Below are 20,079 nucleotides of genomic sequence, written 5' to 3'. Positions count from 1 at the left end.
TAAACTGTTCAAAATTTTATTTTACAAAATGAAACTACTATATTTATACAAATAAATGTATTTGCTCCATATTATTATTTGCCATTCACCTCAAAAAATTGAGGTTTGAATATGACACTTCACAAGAACTGAAGTCTGGTAAATATTATAAAATAGAAACAATATATATATGTACAGTGGAATTAATACATATTTACACTATATACAGTAAATCTGGTTTTATGATTACAACAAAAGGGTATGAATATTGAATTATTAGCCTGTGTATGGTATGGATTATACTATATTTTTCCTAAGCTTTACAGTCATAATTTTTCCCATGTGTCACTACAAACCTGATTTAACAGCAAATGTCTATATAATTGATATAGCTACATATTATTGTTATATTGAGATTATACTGTTGTATTGATGAATGGACTAAAACATTTGCACAGAACATTGGGTACAGTAGAAAATTGAGAAGATGCCTTTAAATAGGTTCTTTAAACTAATGTCCATGTGTGTATGTGTGTATATCGTTTGGCAGATTGAAGAACTCTGCTTGTGATGACAGGCCCTGTCTGCTGTTTCTTTGACTGCAGCTGCAGCGGTGTATCCACATGACATTGCGGGTAAAGTCGTCTCGTTCTGGCTCGGGACAGTGAAAGTGTAGACGGATTGTACGTGTCACAGAGGGAACACAGATGCGACCGTCTGAGCAGGATCCACATGAACGAGGCCTGTAACGGCGAGCAGTGAAGCATCCGGCAAATACGATCTGCACAGGTTTCAGTGTTCGTGTGGTTCTCTGACATTTCTTTCCTTTCTGAAAAAAGGAATGGAGAGGAGGAGAAAGAGAATGTGAGAAAGAGAGAGAAATCTACTTCAGTAGCAACAGAAGCCAACAGAAGCCATTTTTTTTTAATATGATATTATTTATCTTATTCCCAGATACAGATGTATTTTTTACCACCTACATTCAGTGTTACAATGTAGAAAATATTTTGAAAAATTACTACTACTAAAAAAATCTTAGTCATTTTGTAACGTTACGTTTTTTTTTTGTTTTTTTTTTTAAATCTAAAAAATTCTATCAGACTGCAGCCACCACTTACCTTCAGTGATGGTGCAGGGTTGACGTCACATCCTCGTATCTGACAGAGCCTAGTTTCACTGAGGAGCCGACACTCAGGATTACTGTTGGTTACACGGCTGGACACGCCCATTCCACAGGTGGCTGAGCACGGGGACCAATCAGTGACCTGCAGTAAGCAGGTGGGAGGAAGGACGTCGTGGGACTTAGAGGATGAAATCCACTCTACGAACATATAAAAAAAAATTATATCCATGATTCATTTTTTTCTGTGATCAAAAGTTAGGAAATAATGCATTGGTTATGTCATTTGTTTCATGATCTTTAAAGAGTAACTAAACTCTAAACCAACTTTTTTCAGTTAATGATCTGTAAGAATGGGGCTTTATTAGTGATGTTCATTGATTCGAGCTACTTTTTTGACATTTGAGTATAAAGTGTTTTAATTCTACAATATATGGTGTAAAAACGTCTGAGTGCTGCCCTCTTAAGGTTGAACGTTGGCTACTGCAGTTGAAGTGACGTAAGCGGTGGCAGGTGACGTAAGCAGTTTCCCCTCGAATTGCTCGAATTGAATTGAGAAAAGTTCTACTTATAATGAACGCTCTGTTGCAATGCTTGCGTCACTACAGTCACTCTCCATTTAAGCGACTCTGACAGCAGCTGTCAATCAATCCATCACTGCGGGTCTCAGGTTCACGCCCCACGCACTCAGCCCTGCCCTTGGTTCATCCCCTCTATCTCCGCTGTGCTCTGCCCACTTTTCAGCATTATTTAAATATTGCCAGTGGGTGGAGTCAGGCTCTGAGGGGATGAAGCGAGGGCGGGGCTGAGCATTGCAACAGAGCGTTCATTTGAAGTAGAACTTTTCTCCCCCACCTTCACCTGAAGTGGAGGATGTCGAGGTGTCTGTGGCCTGAGCCATATCAATTCGATCCGCTGGCTCAAACTGCGGTCTTAACTCCCGCACCGCGTCGCTTTTCAGCGCAAGCTGTGTGGAGAAGCTAATTTCCACCTCTATTGCGTTGGAGAAGCAATCCCGCGTATAATGCAGTTTGTAGTCTATCCTGGTCGTTTTCAAAACTCACAATTCCAGCTCCTAACTCCTAACTAACAAGATTGTTTTATACTGCTAAGGGCGTGGTAGCTCGTACCAAGGGGCGTGGTGAGCTGGAAACTGCTTATGTCACTTGCCACCCCAAACATCCAATAGGAAAAATCAACTGCAGTAGCCTCCGTTCAACCTGAAGAGGGCAGCACTCAGACGTTTTTTACACCACATATTGTAGAATTAAAACACTCTATACTCAAATGTCAAAAAAGTTACTCGAATCAATGAACATCACTAATAAAGCCCCATTCTTACAGATCATTAACTAAAAAAAAGTTGGTTTAGTTTCTCTTGAAAGCCAATGTTATTCATCTACCTTGATAAGGGGCTCCTGCACTGCTATCCCAAGAAGTAGATGGAGCTACAAGTAACTCGTTGCCTATTAGGTCTGTCTGCTTTTGTGGATGTGCGTCAGGCAACGGATCCTGTTCAGCAATGCGGTTGTCATCATCACACAGCCACTCCTGGCAGCAGCGGCCGGGCAGTTTGATGAGGCGGCGGCGGGAGCAGCGCCAGTCGGGCAGAGAGATGCGGTGTGGGCACAGTGGGACGCAGCCGACTACTCCATCCACGCACGTGCACTGATGCTCACAGGTGTGCTGAAAGTCCTCGCCGTGCTGATACACCCGTCCATCCAACTCACATGGACGACCTTGAGCCTCAGCTAGTCGTCATGCAGAATTAACAGTATTGATTGATTAACACGAGTGCCACAGTTAGCCTTAATAAAAATAAAAAGTAATTTTTTAAATTGATTCTGTTGTCTGGTTTGCTTAAACCAACTAACACCAGCAAATCAGTTTAGGCTTTTTAAAAATATTTTTAATCTATCGATTTTTTAATTGTAGTTAACAACAACGGCACTGTCTCCTCTTACCTCTACACAGGCCTCTGTCAGGGTCTCCAGCGGCCGCTAGGTGGCAGCGCAGTCCTTTAATGTGGTCGCAGGGCTCAGTAGGGCTGCAGTCCTGGTTAAACTGCCTGGCACAGACCCGACAACACCCACATGAGTCCAGAACCGAACTGATACCCGGAGGACACGAGGGGGGCGAGGAAGGACAAGAGCATTTTAGTGGACAGCCTCCTTGCACCTGAGGAAGCACAGAAGGAAACAAGTAAGGACGGAAATTTTAATACACTAGACTATATGAGATATTTTTCTTTCATCCATCCCACAAATCAAGAGATAATAAGTTGCTTTCACTTAAAAAATGTAAGAAATAATAAAAAATGCCATAGTTTTGCAATGAAGCAAATTATTAATTGCAGTAACCTCCTCAGACACTATAAAGTCGTTATAAGTTCATGCTGCCTCTATATTTGACCACATACAAGAATAGTACTGGGTCTCTAAGCCAAAACCTGACACAAATAAGGCACGAAAGTGGATTCAATGCCCTATCACATTGTGTACTAAAATTATTTTATTTGTAACAGATGCTTAATTAAAAAGTTTTATCTGCAACCGAAAACTGAAATTGTGATTAAGTGATTTTTATACCAGTGCATATTACAACAGTATGACTTTATTCAAATCATTAATCAATAAAGGTCTCAAATCATAGTTTATAAAAGAGCAGTACAAAAATATAATGTATCAGAGCAGAAAATGATGCACATTCCAGTTCAAACCATCAAACATAGCACAAAACTCACCTCCACAGCGGCCCATGACAGCAGCACCAGTGTGATAAAATGTCCTTGTCTTGCTACGATCCTCAGAGGGGACATAGTTAGTTTTATCCAAAATGATTACGTTTGTGCTCTGTTTGGATGATTAACAAACAGTGTTTCAGATGTTCAAAAAGTGCCTTTAGATCCTCTCTGCATCTGTCAGTCCAAAAATAATTTGTCTGGTTGACAATCCCTTCTCGCCTCTTTCTCTTGACGTCTGTTATGAATTGATAAATGCACAAAACTCTAAAGCTCTGTTCTCACTAGATTCCCTTAGTGACTGCCACTTTTATAGACAGCCGTGCGCAGCCCCCTCTGACATCACACACACACACACACACACACGCACACACACATACAGATTTGACAGGTCACTTTAGAAAAAGATATAGAGTCAATACATTTTAGTTGGTTTGCCTGTCTCTTTTATTATGAATTAATGGTAAGAATAAACATCTTTAGATGTATATACTTCTATTGATATCTTATTTTGCCTTCGCTAACGATCACCTTAGACAGAAATCATATGAAAACTAGAGCTGGAGAAACTGCTAGAAATACTGAAAGGTGTTTGTGTCTGAGTTCAGGAACTAGTCTGGGCTGTTGTGAAATACAGGAAAGGTATTCTAGCACATTTTTGCTCAGAGGAGAATCCAGTAACACACACACACACACACACACACACACTGAGCAATCCCTCTCACCTCCCCTACAGACAGCACAGACAGTTTTGTCAGACAGCACTCGCTCTCACCACCATGGCGGCGAGACATCACACACACATGGCACATAGCTGCCAGCCCGCTCATTGACGTACAGCATCCACTCACAAAAATCTGAGTGAGAGAGAGGGAAAGAAAGAGAGGAAAATGATCTGTATGAAAGAGTAGGTGGTGTAGAAATATCACTGTGTGGAGCTTTTCATTCATTTCTTTGACAGACGTGCCAGAAGAGCAGTTGGAATGACATTCCCCTGATGATGATTCCTCTGGTGTGACATCTACAGGGTCAGAGGTCAAGTCAGAGGGAGATTAGTCACAGCATATGCAGCAAATGACTGGAATGGCTGATAACAGAGTCATACGGCATGCATTTGAACAGGTGAATCTTAGTTAGGACACACACTGTAAGGACGTATTTATGACACAAGTGCTTTAACTTCATGTGCAATTCATAATGATTCATCAATGGATAGAAACCATTTTAAGGAAATTCGTGATTTCACTGAGGTTATGAGATTTCTTATAATAACATAATAGTTCCATGGTAGATTTGTGTGTATGCGTCAAATTCCAGGTCACTAGTTCTTCTCTTAAAGAGAAAGTTCATTCAAAAACATCTTAATGAATCTCATTTACACATCTTAATGAAACACAAAAGACGATACTCTCAAACATGTCTTTCTGTTTTTGTCCATTTTATAGCTTTTATTTTATGAACATGAACAGTTTAAAGCTTCTTCAAAATATAAAGTACAGACCAAAAGTTTGGACACACCTTCTCATTCTAAGAGTTTTCTTTATTTTCATGACTGAAAATTGTAGAGTCACACTGAAGGCATCAAGGGCTATTTGACCAAGAAGGAGAGTGATGGGGTGCTGCAGATGACCTGGCCCTCCACAGTCACCGGACCTGAACCCAATCGAGATGGTTTAGGGGTGAGCTGGACCGCAGACAGAAGGCAAAAGGGCCAACAAGTGCTAAGCAGCTCTCTGGGATCTCCTTCAAGACTGTTGAAGACCATTTCAGGTGACTACCTCTTGAAGCTCATCAAGAGAATGCCAAGAGTGTGCAAAGCAGTAATCAAAGTAAAAGGTGGCTACTTTGAAGAACCTAGAATATGACATATTTTCAGTTGTTTCACACTTTTTTGTTATGTATATAATTCCACATGTGTTAATTCATAGTTTTGATGCCTTCAGTGTGAATCTACAATTTTCATAGTCATAAAAATAAAGAAAACTCTTTGAATGAGAAGGTGTTTCCAAACTTTTGGTCTGTAGTGTATATATTTTTGTATTCTAGAGAAGAAAAGACAAGTTTGGAATAACATGAGGGTGAGTCAAACTTTTACACTTGGACTAGTTCGTTTATCATGTCTTTATTCTGTACGTACATCCATCACAACAGCATTCTCAAACTTTTTTTTTCTGAAAGTCATGAACATTTCAACCACATTGCCATCTATTTTGTGGTTCATTTTTTTTCTCTGTGTTTATTTTCAGTCCAACACAAGTGATAATAAAGTTATTTGCCAAGAGAATAAATAATATTCACACACTAAGAGTGAATATAATAGTAAATCATGCAATTTACTTTTTTTTTAATTGCAGCACAATACTTCAGACCACCAAATGAGACCTCAATGACATGACAAGCCAACTAGGAACTAGAAATATCCACATCAAATCTTGGGTGTCCCATATTTCTCAATATCCTTAACTCACCATGGTTCCCACACATACTTCTAATTTTAAGTATGAGTTAGACTATTTGTCAGACAAAACAGATATCCATCATAAATGCTAAAAGAATTAAAAATAAAGATACAAACTCTTGTCTGTTTGTTGATGTCTGGAACATCATTGCATTGCTATGGAAGCAGTCAAGTGAGGGATCAGCAGCTCTGCACATTAGCAAGAGAAGTATGTCAAAACTGCACAGTGGGAAATCAGTGTGTGTATATTCGTCTGTCTGCCTGGGAACAGAATAATAAAAGTCTTGCCTTAAAATAGAAGTAAAAAAGTACGGTAATAGAGATTGAATTAACTAATAAACTAATACCATGGCAACACTTAGACTTGCCACACAGAGTCTGCAAAGCAGTGGAAACCACATCTGCTGAAACCAAGGCAATCTCAAAACACTATGAATCACTTGGCTATCATACTTCAGAGACATTGTCTTGCAGGAAGGTACCACTGCCAGCCTCAACGGCGCTAAGGACAACACTATTCGGAGTTTGACAAATGTTGCTGAGACGTTGCTAGATAGGATGAGAAGTTGACATCCCTACTATGCTTCACTGATTTTTTTGTACTTTTATTTTTCTTCCTCTTTCTCTGTATAAGTGGAAGGCTTCATGGCATCTGTTTGTACATATTTCTTTTGAACCTTGACTTGTGATTTATTTCTGAAAGTGAAATTAATCTGTAAAAAAAATGTTGATCACAAAAAAAAAACCAAAAAAAAAAACCTGTGGCTGTAATGTGGAAAAAGAACTGAAATCTCAAGAAATAAGATTTAATAAAATTAAATATTTTAAATGAAGCAAACATTCTACAGTTAATAACCTTAGATTTTTATTTATCTATTTAATTTTTGCATTGTGCTATTACAATGACAATTTATACATGTCTCTAATGCATTATTTTTATTATTGATTCTTATCACAGTCATACACATTACTGTAAAAATACTGTAAATAATTGTTTTGTGATGTTTATTATTCAAACCAATTTTTAAATAACTATAACAGTACATCAAATATTACCATGATGTATAAATACAATAACATTTAGATATTAATCATTTTTTCATGTTACAGCAATAAGACTAAGAGAGGGGTCAGTGTTAAACTGTTCTGAAAATGTCAAATACAAAGAATCAAAGGGTTATAATAGTAGACTTTTTTTATTTTCAATTAATATCAAATGTGAGCTTGAGACTCCTTCATGAGAAGTTCATTTAACATCATGAGGCTTAGATCAAACATGACATTTTCGGTCAGTAAATGACTTTGCAGTGAGTGTGTGAGAGAGAAACTGCTGGGAACCAGTTTGTGCCCCTGGAGCTGTTTAGCTTTGCTATTTGATGCAGCAACATCTTTAAATGTTCCTGGAAATAATCTGCTAAACACACCAGAGATGGAAAAATGAAGATACAAGTGCCAATATTAACTCCCCAAATATGTATCTTTCTCCTCTTTACATCCGTTTTTCAACACAACTCACCTTGTATCAATAACACCTGTTTTTGATATTGTTCAGAGGGCAGCTGAAATATGCCACATTCAGGCCAACACAATCAAACAGACGGTTCACCCGTTGAAGAGGCGGAAAAACTGAAAGGGTTCAAAATACTGGCATGGTGTGAAACACTGCGAGCAGATACCAAAGATACCTCAGGGTAATTAATGGAACGGTCTGCAGGATTTGATGATTCACTTAAGAATGCTCAACACTCGTAAATCACAAGGAGGGAAAATCGTAGAGCGGTGGATATGAATTATTTTTGCAGTTGATATTTTTCTGCAAAGGTTACAGTAGGTATGTTAGGTCTAGAAAGAGTAGACTCAACAGGAATTCAAACAACCCTTTGTGTTTGTGTGTGCACATTCTTGTCTGGATATTTGGAGATTCCTTCGATTTCCACTTATAGCACTCAAAGAGAGCCAAGGGAAGTTTATCGAGTGGATGCACATACATGAGATTCACTGTGTATATGTGGTAACCAGCTTGTGATTGATCGAGAAGTTCAGTTTCCGTCTGACCCTACACTGGCTGGTCTGTATTCAGAGCTGGGGGCTCTCTGACAGACTCATGCATCATCACAGAGCTGCCTCTGTTTGTTTGCTTCTGATGAGCCCTGTGCCCAATGTGTACAGAGCATCCCGACTTTTTCCACTGCCAGTGCTGTGCAAAAAGACATTCCTCAAATGACGTCTGTTCAGAATGCTTCATTTCATTTCAAATCTGCCTCATTGATCGCAATCATTTTTGAGCCAAGGTACACTTCTGGAGTCAGTTGTTCATTATCAGAAAAGTATTTCGGTATATCAATACTGAAGATCTAGATTCACTACAATTGGTAACTATAGCTGCGTCCGAAGTCGCATACTATCTAGTATAGTAATTTGGGTTGAAACTTACTTCAGATCCTTAAAAAATATTTGGTTTTATAATGGTATTAAATGTGAGACGTATGTATGAAATTCATATGTGTAATGTTGTCACTATCATGTGATCAGTGTCAGTTGTGTTGCTTCACTGCCATTCACAACCCCTCTTCTGTAGATGGGATAGTAGTGTCCATTGAATCCTCCAGAATCTTGGCAGAAGTGGTACAGTAGGTCATGGGAAGGGTCGTGTCAATTTGAAACATGGCAGACACACTGAACTGTATTATAGAGAATACAACATATCTATGATTTATATAGAGAGATAAGTAGAAACAATAAATGGCAAAAAGTTAAACACTTTCCAGGTTTGCTTAACAAAAACTTTTTTTTTTTTGATACCATAGGCTAAATAAGTGATGGAAATGAATAATTTTCATCCTTTTGAATTGTCCACAATATAATTATTTTGTCTTGCTTTCTGAATGTGTGACATGATAACGAATTTCCAACTCAGGGTACAAGCTTTCCACGTGCACTTGAAGGCAGGCTGTCAGAAAGATCGTATTTAAACATTTATTTCACAAGAAGAACCTTAAAGTCATAATTATGAGTGGGAAATGAGTTGTTTTCCAAGTTTGGGGCATTATAATAAGAAAAAAAAGGTAAAAGCAGTGAATGCAGCATCTGTGGTTGAGGTTATTTGAAATGTGTGTGTGTGTGTGTGTGTGTATCTTCATTTACAATAATACTGCTAAATTACAAAATACTAAGCCTGTACAAAGGATGCCTTAAAAAAAAAAAAAAACTAAAACTCTAAACTAATTTAGATCCAATGTAAAGTATTTTCTAATCTGAACCTTCACTCCCCACATTTTTTATCACAGACAATGCGAAAATGTTCTTTGCAAACAGAGACAGAACATTTCACATAAGATTTGCACCTTTCTAAGCATAACTTAGAAGCAGAGTTTGGACCTCTTCCTTCGTTCAGGCCTTTAGCTTTGGTTTCCTGTGGCCTTTCTCATCTACATTGCTACTACTCTGTGTAGGTTCTACATTTAAAAACTTCATGAATGTATAAAGTAAGTGTCCATTGGATATGATTATCAGAATCTTGGCAGAAGTAACAGGACACCAAGAAAAGGCATGATTGAGCAGCTGTGTAATATCAGAAATTAAAATAGTCTGTAGGATGGAAAGCTTTCATGTGGAGAGATGTTTGTTCAAGATATTTACTGCATATTCATAACCACATAATGTGAATCAACTGTGTCTTCGCATGGTGTTTTCTGTCCCCTGTATTGCAGCATGTGGCCCCTTAACCTCATAAATAGGTCAGAAGTTCAAACAGGTGAAGGTGGTGATCTCCACAGGTGTGTGTCAATGAGGTTCATTCAGACATTCACTTCTCCTGTTATTCATTCAGGTTGATTTCCTTCACTCCGTCAAAATGGAGGTGTTGACAGCCGTTGGGAGAGCAGAACCACCCTCCTCACTCCTCCACTGCCCAAACTTTCAACAGCACAACTGTCCTCTGTGAAAGACAAGATCTCCAGGTGTGCAGGAGATATGAGGTGTAATATAAGATGCATGGATGAAGATGAGGTCCCTGCTTAAGGGAGGATTAGAGGCGAGGCTGAGGTAACTGTTGATGGCAGCTTGCAACCAATGTTTTGGTTCTGTTCATGGAAGCTTAAAATATGTTGTTATGACAGTGAGAAACTCGGACTGCATAACACTTTTCATCCTGCAAAAACCTGGATCAATCAATGTAATTAATAATAGAAAAATGTAAACAGTCCATCATAGAGCATAAGGCAGCTAGTATGTGATCATTTTGGATTGGCACCTAACAGTGTTAATGCAGCAACATCCAAAGACAATAGATTTAGTTAGGGAGTGCCATTATATACTTATTATTTTAGTAGTCACCCATAAGTTTTTGATTCATTTTATAAGCCCATGATATGTGCTGTATCTAAAGGCTGCTCCATGCAAGCTGTTGTCTCTTTAATGCCATCTTGTATGAAAGTTCAAAAAGGTCAAATTAAATTCACAAAAAGACCACTCATGAAAACACTTTTTCCCACATGGAAACGGTGACTCTGAATGCACGAAAGAAAGCAGATTTTCATAACATAATTTTGACAAAAATTACAATCTTTTAAAAGGCTCCATGGATAGAGTTTTCATGTATTTTGATTGATTAGAGACTCAATGAAAGCAATCTTTAAACAGATAAAACAAAACGGAAACAGCTGGCCGAGAAAAAAAGCACAATAAAGAGTGTCTAGTTATGCAATAAATGACAAAAGTAAATATGTAATACAAATCATTTTTGACAAGTTCACATATCCATTCCCGAGTGTACTGGAAGTAAAAAGATTTGTCCAAAATGGGAACATGGTTGAAGGCATTTTGCCATTGAATGCCATTTTAAAAAAATAAATGTAAAATATGAGGTGAAACATCTTTCGATCCTATATGAAGATTCAGAGTACAGAGCACTGATTGAAAGTAAATATTAAAATAACTGAGGCAAATCTGTACTATCTGCAGCCAGTGAACATAAAATAAGAGCACTGCAATCTCTTCACTAAGAAAATCTGAAATATATTCCAATACAAATGAGCCAATATATACCTTCAACATGAGCCTTTGGGTGACCTCTAGAGCAAGCAGAAGCAGACAAATGTCCAGACAATGACGGGAGTATTTATGTGTTCGTTTGGTTGTGGCCTTTCCTGAGAACATCTATTGGAGTGGGCTGCTTGATGGACTTTCCTGTTTCTATTCAATCTTTCTTGGTTGAACATTGAAGGGAAATGAATGAGACTGGGAAACTCAGACTTCCTATCCTTCCTTAGGAACTGTAACCTGTGGAAGCATGTGAATAGGAGTTAGAGTCATAATAATAATTGATGGCCTTTATAGTGGAAAGGTTGTAAATCTGACACGTACAACTCATAGGAACACATTTTTCAAAAAAATGTTTGAGGAGTTGATTTTAAAAGTAATGCATTTAAATGAATGATCTACAGTTCAGAACTTTAGTTCTTCAGCTTAACCATTCTTGTCATCAACTTTTATTTTCTTGTTGGAAATTTCCATTTATTTAAAGCATCAAATTTAGAGGTGTGAAATCCTGACTTTTGTCTACATCTGACCAAGCCTATACTGTACACTCACCTATTTATATTAGTCATCTGAATTACTGGGACAAAAAAATAAATTATATAAAAAATAAAGATAATGAGGTCATAATCAACTGGTTAAAAGCAACGGCAACAATCACACATCACCCTTTAAATTTCACTGCACAAAAAACACCCTGCATTAAGTTAGAAATTACAGCTGAATAGTTGAGCAACATCGTTCACTTTTGAATTCTTATGAAGTCCAGTGAAACATTATGAATGTTTTAAATGGAAACAGAATGGCCCCAATCCCGCATTATTTCAAGCAGAAAATTGATAATCATAAATGCTGTAGTCATGAACATAACTGTGAAAAAAACTGAATCAATATCTTAAAGTTGATTAACACACTAAAGCAGGTGTGCTGTATTCTACACATGACATTTTTTCATATAAACAACATGGAAATATAAATAGTCTCCAGGTCACATAATGTTGTACAGTTGATTACAATTAATAAAATAATGAAAGAGACAGCTGCTTTGGTGGTGACACAGTGACTTTGCTTTAATTATTGTGAAAGGAAAGCTAAAGTGAATTTTCTGCATTTTTCTGTCAAATTCTGCATTTTCAATCTGCATTTTCCTGTCATATTCATGGGACTCCTACAATGAAAGCCAGAAAAATAAATAAATAATTTTACTAATTAATTAACAATTATAAGAGAGAGAAAATGAGTGATCTTAACTGCAGCTATTAAAAAAACAAAACAACAAACTGTCAGTATTAGTATTATTAGTGACACCTGGTGTTGCTATCATACACTACCACCATTATACCAAAATTACATCCACATCCAAGTTATCAGTCTTAAATGCTATTCAGGTGTAAAGATGTGTAGAAATATTAGTCTTTATCTAATGATTACCCATTATAAAGAGAGCTGGCATAAATGAAAAGAATATATGATTTGTGGAATTTAGAAGACAAAAGTTTGACCTCATTTGAGATTGACTCTGAACATTGTCAAATGTGATGCCCTTTGATAAATCGAATTAGATTCTTGTTATTAAGGTTTATCCTAATTAATCAAAACTTAGTTCACAATCTAGTGTAGTAAACTGCAGCCGTACGAAGTCTCATTTAGAGCTAAAGATGCCATTAAAAACTTGAGCATTTGAATGACATCATTTGCAAAGTGTGAAGAAAACAAATGAAACTTGAAACAATCTCTATAAAAAGACAACATGGTGTTAAATGTTAATTGCTTTGTGAGCTATGACTCTAACCTCAACCCATTTGATGAGCATCAAAGAAATCAGGGAAAAAAGTCATGGAAAGTCTTTGCCATTAACCACAAGTGAGGTTGACACAATTGTATGGCAAACTTTAAAGGGTGATGAAGATTCAAAAAAGCCACGCCCCCAAACAGTTATCTTTTATGGGTTTGTTCATTATGGAAAAATCTACATGAAATTTGTTATAAATCCTTAATTATTTCAGGGGGGCCACACATGGAGACAAGAAGATTATGCTTCATACAGTGATTTATTTTTCTTTTGTTAAATCTGTTTAAAGCATCACCATTAATTAGTCTATACTAATATTAATAATAACAGTTTTCCACCATAAGAAAATAAATATATAGATTAGACACTTTAGGCAAATGCTTCAAAACCTTTTGAAATAGGCCTATTAAAGTTTTTCCCATTATTTGATGGTCCAGCAACGCAACTAAATGATGTTTCACATTCATACTCACGCAAGCAATACTCTCAAACATTTAAAACATAATGCTATAAATAGAAATGATCTCAGAACATTAACAAACGCTCTTGCGAGACCATGAAATTACTACAATATACATTCCGTGTAAACTGAGCAGTTGCACTGTATTGCTACGTGACCACTGCACATGCTTCATAATAATAATAAACACATTATTCATGTGGACTGGTTTCGCGATAAGATGAACAAGAGGGCGTATTGTAAAGAAAAAAAAAATAAAGAAAAAAACGTTCAATTTGTAAACGAGGTTTAGCTATATGCGTTTATACTTCACACGATCTGAGATGCAGATAAATTAAATTGCCATCAAATGCCGCTGAGTGGCCCAAAAACAACAACCCACAAGCCAACAAATATCAAACACTGAAACAGCGCTGAAATAGGTTTTCCCCGTTTTACTTTGATAAACCTTTATTTCATACTGAAAACCCCACGCGCAATTATTCATAACTTACTAGAAAAATAAAGATAAAACCAAGAAGACAATAAACATGTTTGTTCTTTGGGAATTTCCTATGATTTTTTTTAGAAGATAAGTTTTCAGTTTATGACTAAAATAAGACTAGGTCCATTTTGGACACACACAAGGACTAAAACTGTCACCAGGATGTGAACCGTCATAATAATTGTATTGTTAAAGACATTATAAAAAAGCGGCTTTGAAATTCACATTTGAGGTATTCTGTGTAATTTATATTACAGGTCAAACGTGAAAGTACGCAACCATGCGCACCAATCTGGCGTAAATATTTCTGGTTTGCCTACAAATTGACGTCATAACTGAGCGGCTATTGGTTGGCGGAGCGGTTAGAGGTGAAAGGTCAAAGCCTGGGTTTGGATGATCAAGCGGGTTGCGGACTAGTAAAGCACACATTAACTTTTGTTCGTATTCGCTTGTTCTGTATGCAGCTGAATTGCTGATAAACAAGCTAACGCATATTTAAGGTAACGAAATTCGATATTTAACACACTTCAATCGTTTTGTATTGTAGTTGGTGTAAGTTAGGCGGCTAAGCTAACAAAAAGTTTTCGCGGTCGTTCAGATAGAGATCTGATCACGCATGTTTATCCACCCAAATCGGTTAATATAAAACAAAAACATTACATCGTCGTGTTTCATCTCTTTTAGTGTGTATTCGGTGTAATGGCTGAGAGACCAGAGGACCTCAATCTTCCCAATGCTGTCATCACGCGCATTATAAAGGAGGCAGTAAGTGTCACCACAGCTGGTTATTTTATCCATTGAGATGAAACCCTTATGTAAATTGTCTCTTTCAGTCACTGTAGTCTATTATATTGTGTTTATTATACAAGGTAACTTGTTTTCCTCGTGTTTAGTTGCCAGACGGAGTTAACGTGTCCAAGGAAGCGAGAAGAGCGATATCTCAAGCAGCCAGTATTTTCGTTCTCTATGCAACATCCTGGTTAGTAAGACGTTTCGTTTCATTTCGTATGAGAAATTCTATTCTGGCAACCTACCCAAATGTAATTTCTGTTGTGTTGACATCAGCGCAAATAATTTTGCTATGAAAGCAAAAAGGAAGACTCTGAACGCTGGAGATGTGATGTCCGCTGTGGAGGAGATGGAGTTTGAGCGCTTCTTACAACCCCTGAGGGAAGCTCTTGAAGGTAAATATTATATGAACAGGTCCAGAGATCTATGAATTCATAAAAGCATCTGATTAATGTGTCTAACGGCTTTGTGCTGACATTGTTTTTTTAAATCAGCTTACAAAAAAGGTCAGAAAGGCAAGAAGGAGGCAACTGAGCAAAAACGCAAGGATAAGGAGAAGCAAAACACGGATGAGAATGACAAGAGTAGAGATGAAGAGGAGGATGAGCAGGAGGGAGAGAATGAAGGAGAGGAAGAGGATGTGGAGAATTGAGAGGAAACAGGATTATTTAATTGTTCAATCCGTCCTGGTTTCCATCAACTATGGCAAATGGCAGTTTCCACATTAATAGTGCGACAAAGACAAGACTATGGTTCTGAATGTGTATTACTTAATGAAATTGAGCAGCTGTGCAAAAATAACTGTGGCAACATTCCTGCTGAGAGCTCATTTGAATACAGTATGGTATATTTCAAGAGAAACTGTAAAAGGTCTCTTCCAAATTCACTTTAATCAGTTTGATACAACACTGTAGTGGCTATAGGATTGAAGCAAGTAAATGGTACTGTTCCCTGGTCAAGAAATGGGGGGGGGGAGGGTGAAAGATGTTGATTTAGGATGACAAATAAGATGTGGGCAGCTTAAAGTACTCATTTCATAATGTTCAGCTGTTATTAAACTTTTTATACTAAGCCAGTTTTTGTATAACTCAGGAATATTTGACTAGATGTAAGCGATTTTTTTTTTTTTTTTTTCAAATAAATAGCTTTAATGGTTTCAGTGTCATCAGTTTATATTCTTGGTGTCTTATAGTTGAATGCTCGTGTGTTTCCAAAATATGGTACAAACCAAATAGTTATATACACTTCTAGAACCAATAAAGTTCTGGCGGTCTCTATGCAGAGGTTCTCTATACGGTCTTAGACGTGTCCTCTAGTATTTTTGCTGTTATCACAGTGCTGCTGGTTTACAATCTTTAGCGGAAATTGGGAATGCATAGAGACTTATTTTTCCAAAATAAGTTATGAATTCAGTTTACACCTTGATATGTGTTTGACATTTTAATCAAGCCACCTGTTTGAGAAGTAGTGAAAGAAAACACATGGACTTGTGTCATTTTAACGGTTTTATTTTTTTGTCTTGAATCCACTTCTTACTCCTGGGAGGAAAAAATAAAATTAAAACCAGTGAGTGAAAGACAAAATATTTGTCTCCAAAGCATAATGGCACTTAATACTTACAGCTGGGCATTCAATTTTGCCACTGTTGATGTCATCAATGACATCATGGGGAGGACGACCATCAATGGTGCAGCCTACAGACTGAGCTGTGCCAAGAATCTCTTTAATGGTACCTGAGAAACAGACAACAAATTGGTTTATACGATGATCTAAATCAATATAACTCAAATCATACACTGTTATAATACATGTTCCAGGCTTTTTGGCACAGGTTTAACCACTGAGTTTGAGTATTCCTGCTTCCTAGAACTGGGTTATTTTTAGCCTCCTCTGGACAGTACACAGTCCCTTTTACAGACTAGCACAGTGGCGGGAGGCTGATCGATTAATATTGCTGCCAGATGTATAAATTCTTAAAATACATACCACTAAGTTCCCTGGCAATAGATCGTGGCCTCATGACACGGGCAACATTTATGATCTCGTCGAAAGTAACACTTCCAGAGTGCTTAACTACAAAAGAAAAGGGAAACATTATTACAAACATCAGGACATCTAGAATGCGCTAGTCAAACTAATAGCATGTACATTACCTTTCAGAAGTTTGGGGTCGATGAGATTTGTAGTTTTATAAGCAGAAGTCTTTCATGCTAAAAACTTTAAAATTTGCTTTTGAAAAACAAAGCATCCTGGCTGAATTCAGTCTTACTGAAACATTAAGGAGCTTAAGTTTCAATCAAACTTATTAGCAGTTATTTGCATATATTTCTCTTCGTGTAAGGCACTGTCCTTTTTTTGTTAAAGTGCTATTTGGTTTCAAAACTTCTGTAAAGTTTATGGTCTTCAAAATGACCACTTTTGATAAATCAAATGCATCGTGACGGAAATAAATTAATTCTTACTGACCACAAACTTCTGAATGACAGTGTGCATCATACAACATTTTGGCCAATAAAAAAAAAAAAAAATGCAATAGAACTTGTTCCAGTCCTTTCGGCACAGAGTCAGCCATTAAGTTGGTCGGCCCTGTTTCCTAGAGCTGGGTCACTATAAGCCTTCCCTTGGCAGTACACAGTCTATTTTACAGACAAGCACAGTGGCGGGAGGCTAATGGTGAATAAACACACATGACCAGAAAACACAAAAGACATGATTCCTCCAATACGGGGTACGAAGGTGGGCTAAAAAGCTACTTACTGTTCTTGACCTTCTTCCTGTCACGAGGAGGTTCCTTCAGTGCCTTGATGATGAGGGCAGAGGCTGATGGGACCACCTCAATCTGAAACCACAACAAAACCTGTAAGCATCTAAAGGCTACATGACCTCAAGGGCCAATATAGGGGTGGAAACACTTCAAGGGCTTACCGCTGCTTGTCTGTTCTGGATGGTCAGCTTCACAGTGATTCGCAGGCCCTTCCAGTCACCGGTGGCCTTTGCAATGTCATCACCCACCTTTTTAGGGGACTGAGGGAAAGAACAGAAAATTAAAATTACAATACAGCATGGAAAAGAGTCAATGTGCTGTGACACAAGCGGTTTGTTCCAGGCCTTTCGGCGCAGAGAGTTAGCCATTAGGTTGGGGCCGCCCCGCTTCCAAAAGCCGGTATTCCACTATTAGCCTCCACTGGATTGTTCAAAGTCACTTTTACAGACTAGGACAGTGGCGGGGGGCTTATTTTTTTATAAATAAGCTCAAACAATACAGACTAAGATGGTTATACTTACAAGACCCAAAGGTCCGATTTTGGGGGCCAGCGAGGAAGTGGCACCAACCTCTCCACCTGTGCATCTCATGTACACTGAAAAAAAGAATCAAAAAGTTACTTTTACTAGAATTTAATCACAGAACCAGTGGATGCTGTAAGATTGGGAGGGGGGGTTGGGTTAAATTAAAACACTACTCTGCATTGAGCACCATTCATTTAAACTGATCTGAACGCATCAGTTAAAAAGTTCCTTTGCAAATAACTCAAAGGACTAATAGGTATACCTGGATAATGTAAAAAAGGAAGACCTGTGCAGCATTACAGCAAATCTATTCTGTACAGAATGTTCTTTTTGGCGTTGAGATTAAAACCCTATTAAAGCACACATGCTATTGTGCTTCAAGAACAGCATGCAGAGATGGACCACCATACAGAAATAACACAGGGACTTCGGCGAGGTGGAAAACTAATGGAATCCGGGCATAATTTACTGTATAACGCACAATGTCACAATTTGTTTTCAGCCTCGATAGAACATTAAAACCTAGAACTGCTCTGAGAAAGTCCCTTCATGAGCATTTTCCCAGTATTTTCAGGGGGAAATTTAAAAAAAGATATTACTTCAGTTTAACATTAAACGGTGACTGATATACATTTTACTGAACTATAGCATTAATACTTATGCAACTAAAACATTTAAGAAATATTTACCAGAATTTATTTATTTTTTTTATCAGAAACTGACGGAGCCAAAAAACGTAAATACACAACAGTATATCGGGGAGGAGAGGGGTACACTTATACAAATCACTTAAAGATACTTTTGATTATTACAACAAAATGGAAGTATTAAAATGCAATAAAAAAAAAAAATCAGGGAAAACAGATTTTGGTAAAAAACACTTGAGTTTGAGGAAATCGTTTCACAGGGTCTTTATTTTGTTAAATTTAAAATTGTTAAATTGTGTTTCATGATTCCAATTAATTAGACACGCGTTTGATAAAATGCAACCATTAAAACGGTTTGAAAAAATTTAACGGGAGGAAAAGTAAAACTGACTTCATGAGCCCCTAGATTTCACTAGACGGAAGGATAAAAGGGTTCATTACTCGGTTCCCAACCTAACCCTAAGATATGCACTAATACTAGAACCGTAGTTTTTATGAGAAACTTCCAAAACGTTGCAACTCCCCTAAAGTTTAACTAGTTTAAATATCTACATAGTCTGGATGGATAAAGCAAGATACACCGCAAATGCTACTCTGACGTTGCCGTTCACGTTTGTTCGCTTTTTGTGGATTAACATTTGAAGATGTCCTAACATTTGAAGATGTCCACATACACTTCCTGAGTGCTGTGAAACTACAACAAGAAACCGGTGTAGTACACATTCAAATCGTCAAACCTAATCGTTCAAAGCACCACGTGCAAGGATAAACTGCAGACACTAACGTTATCCCAAAACATACTATAGAAAGAGCTCAAAATCCACGCCTCTAGGTTAGCCTACATATATTGTTATATATACACTTTGTTTAAAATGACTAAACTAACCTACACGTTAATTTTTTGTAGTTTTACCCTTCTACTCGTTTATTAGTCCCTTGCGCGCAGACTAGGCCGCTCAGACCGAACGTTAATCAGAAACCCGTTAAAACGTTTACCGTATTCCAAACATACCGACTTTAATCTCGTTGGGATCGAATTTAGGAGGCATGGTGTATCAGATGATGTTGAGCTCAGTTCGATTAGAATTGGTGAGGGTGTCGGATGAACCCGGATTCGGGACGACCGAAAACTGTTGCACCTTCACCACGACAGCGAAAATGGAAAAGGCCGATAAAGCGTGGTGCCAGTAATATATAGGCCACGAAGTATCGCGAGAAGTGAACAACCTTTCACACTGCGGCGAAGCATTACGTCATTCACAACTTCCGAGAAGTTGTTCCTGGT

At 37.6% G+C, this 20,079-nt stretch overlaps 3 protein-coding genes, 1 long non-coding RNA gene and 2 other non-coding genes across 6 annotated transcripts; 2 read left to right on the top strand and 4 right to left on the bottom strand.

The window, feature by feature from the left end:
* On the bottom strand, positions 1-4,145 carry LOC113075569 (protein CYR61-like). Its single transcript, XM_026248253.1, has 5 exons — positions 3,843-4,145; positions 3,064-3,277; positions 2,503-2,850; positions 1,098-1,300; positions 1-808 (listed from the first exon to the last, which is right to left on the bottom strand). Exons 1-5 carry the CDS (start codon positions 3,915-3,917, stop codon positions 491-493), a joined length of 1,158 nt encoding a protein of 385 aa, XP_026104038.1. The 5' UTR covers positions 3,918-4,145; the 3' UTR covers positions 1-490.
* LOC113075581 (uncharacterized) lies at positions 3,188-5,454 on the top strand. Its single transcript, XR_003280989.1, has 3 exons — positions 3,188-3,301; positions 4,801-4,961; positions 5,405-5,454. It is a non-coding gene; the product is annotated as an uncharacterized LOC113075581 (long non-coding RNA).
* An 8,971-nt stretch (positions 5,455-14,425) lies between these two features.
* Positions 14,426-16,015, top strand: LOC113075555 (DNA polymerase epsilon subunit 3-like). The gene is made up of 5 exons (XM_026248239.1): positions 14,426-14,570; positions 14,755-14,835; positions 14,964-15,049; positions 15,136-15,254; positions 15,354-16,015. The coding sequence occupies exons 2-5, from the start codon at positions 14,770-14,772 to the stop codon at positions 15,509-15,511; spliced, it is 429 nt and encodes a 142-aa protein (XP_026104024.1). The 5' UTR covers positions 14,426-14,570; positions 14,755-14,769; the 3' UTR covers positions 15,512-16,015.
* Positions 16,016-16,351: 336 nt separating this feature from the next.
* Positions 16,352-19,984, bottom strand: LOC113075548 (60S ribosomal protein L12). Its single transcript, XM_026248232.1, has 7 exons — positions 19,807-19,984; positions 18,145-18,218; positions 17,785-17,883; positions 17,617-17,698; positions 16,846-16,932; positions 16,480-16,592; positions 16,352-16,397 (listed from the first exon to the last, which is right to left on the bottom strand). Exons 1-7 carry the CDS (start codon positions 19,841-19,843, stop codon positions 16,392-16,394), a joined length of 498 nt encoding a protein of 165 aa, XP_026104017.1. The 5' UTR covers positions 19,844-19,984; the 3' UTR covers positions 16,352-16,391.
* On the bottom strand, positions 16,666-16,793 carry LOC113088012 (small nucleolar RNA SNORA65). The gene has a single exon (XR_003285764.1). It is a non-coding gene; the product is annotated as a small nucleolar RNA SNORA65 (small nucleolar RNA).
* On the bottom strand, positions 17,397-17,523 carry LOC113088002 (small nucleolar RNA SNORA65). The gene has a single exon (XR_003285761.1). It is a non-coding gene; the product is annotated as a small nucleolar RNA SNORA65 (small nucleolar RNA).
* Positions 19,985-20,079: the final 95 nt, after the last annotated feature.

This window comes from Carassius auratus, chromosome 5 (assembly GCF_003368295.1).
Source record: "Carassius auratus strain Wakin chromosome 5, ASM336829v1, whole genome shotgun sequence".
NCBI lineage: Eukaryota > Metazoa > Chordata > Actinopteri > Cypriniformes > Cyprinidae > Carassius > Carassius auratus.
Note: the sequence above shows the minus strand (reverse complement) of the source record. Positions and strands in the feature narration are given on the sequence as shown.

Excerpts from the sequence above, each read along its gene's own strand:
- LOC113075569 (XM_026248253.1), bottom strand. The coding sequence starts at position 3,917 with ATGTCCCCTCTGAGGATCGTAGCAAGACAAGGACATTTTATCACACTG. Across the intron at positions 3,278-3,842 it reads TGTCATGGGCCGCTGTGGAG|GTGCAAGGAGGCTGTCCACT; the intron begins GTGAGTTTTGTG and ends GTGCTTCCTCAG. Across the intron at positions 809-1,097 it reads ACCCTGCACCATCACTGAAG|AAAGGAAAGAAATGTCAGAG; the intron begins GTAAGTGGTGGC and ends TCCTTTTTTCAG.
- LOC113075555 (XM_026248239.1), top strand. The coding sequence starts at position 14,770 with ATGGCTGAGAGACCAGAGGACCTCAATCTTCCCAATGCTGTCATCACG. Across the intron at positions 14,836-14,963 it reads CGCGCATTATAAAGGAGGCA|TTGCCAGACGGAGTTAACGT; the intron begins GTAAGTGTCACC and ends CCTCGTGTTTAG. Across the intron at positions 15,255-15,353 it reads CCTGAGGGAAGCTCTTGAAG|CTTACAAAAAAGGTCAGAAA; the intron begins GTAAATATTATA and ends TTTTTAAATCAG.
- LOC113075548 (XM_026248232.1), bottom strand. The coding sequence starts at position 19,843 with ATGCCTCCTAAATTCGATCCCAACGAGATTAAAGTCG. Across the intron at positions 16,933-17,616 it reads CAGGAAGAAGGTCAAGAACA|TTAAGCACTCTGGAAGTGTT; the intron begins GTAAGTAGCTTT and ends TTTCTTTTGTAG. Across the intron at positions 16,593-16,845 it reads TATTGCCAGGGAACTTAGTG|GTACCATTAAAGAGATTCTT; the intron begins GTATGTATTTTA and ends TCTGTTTCTCAG.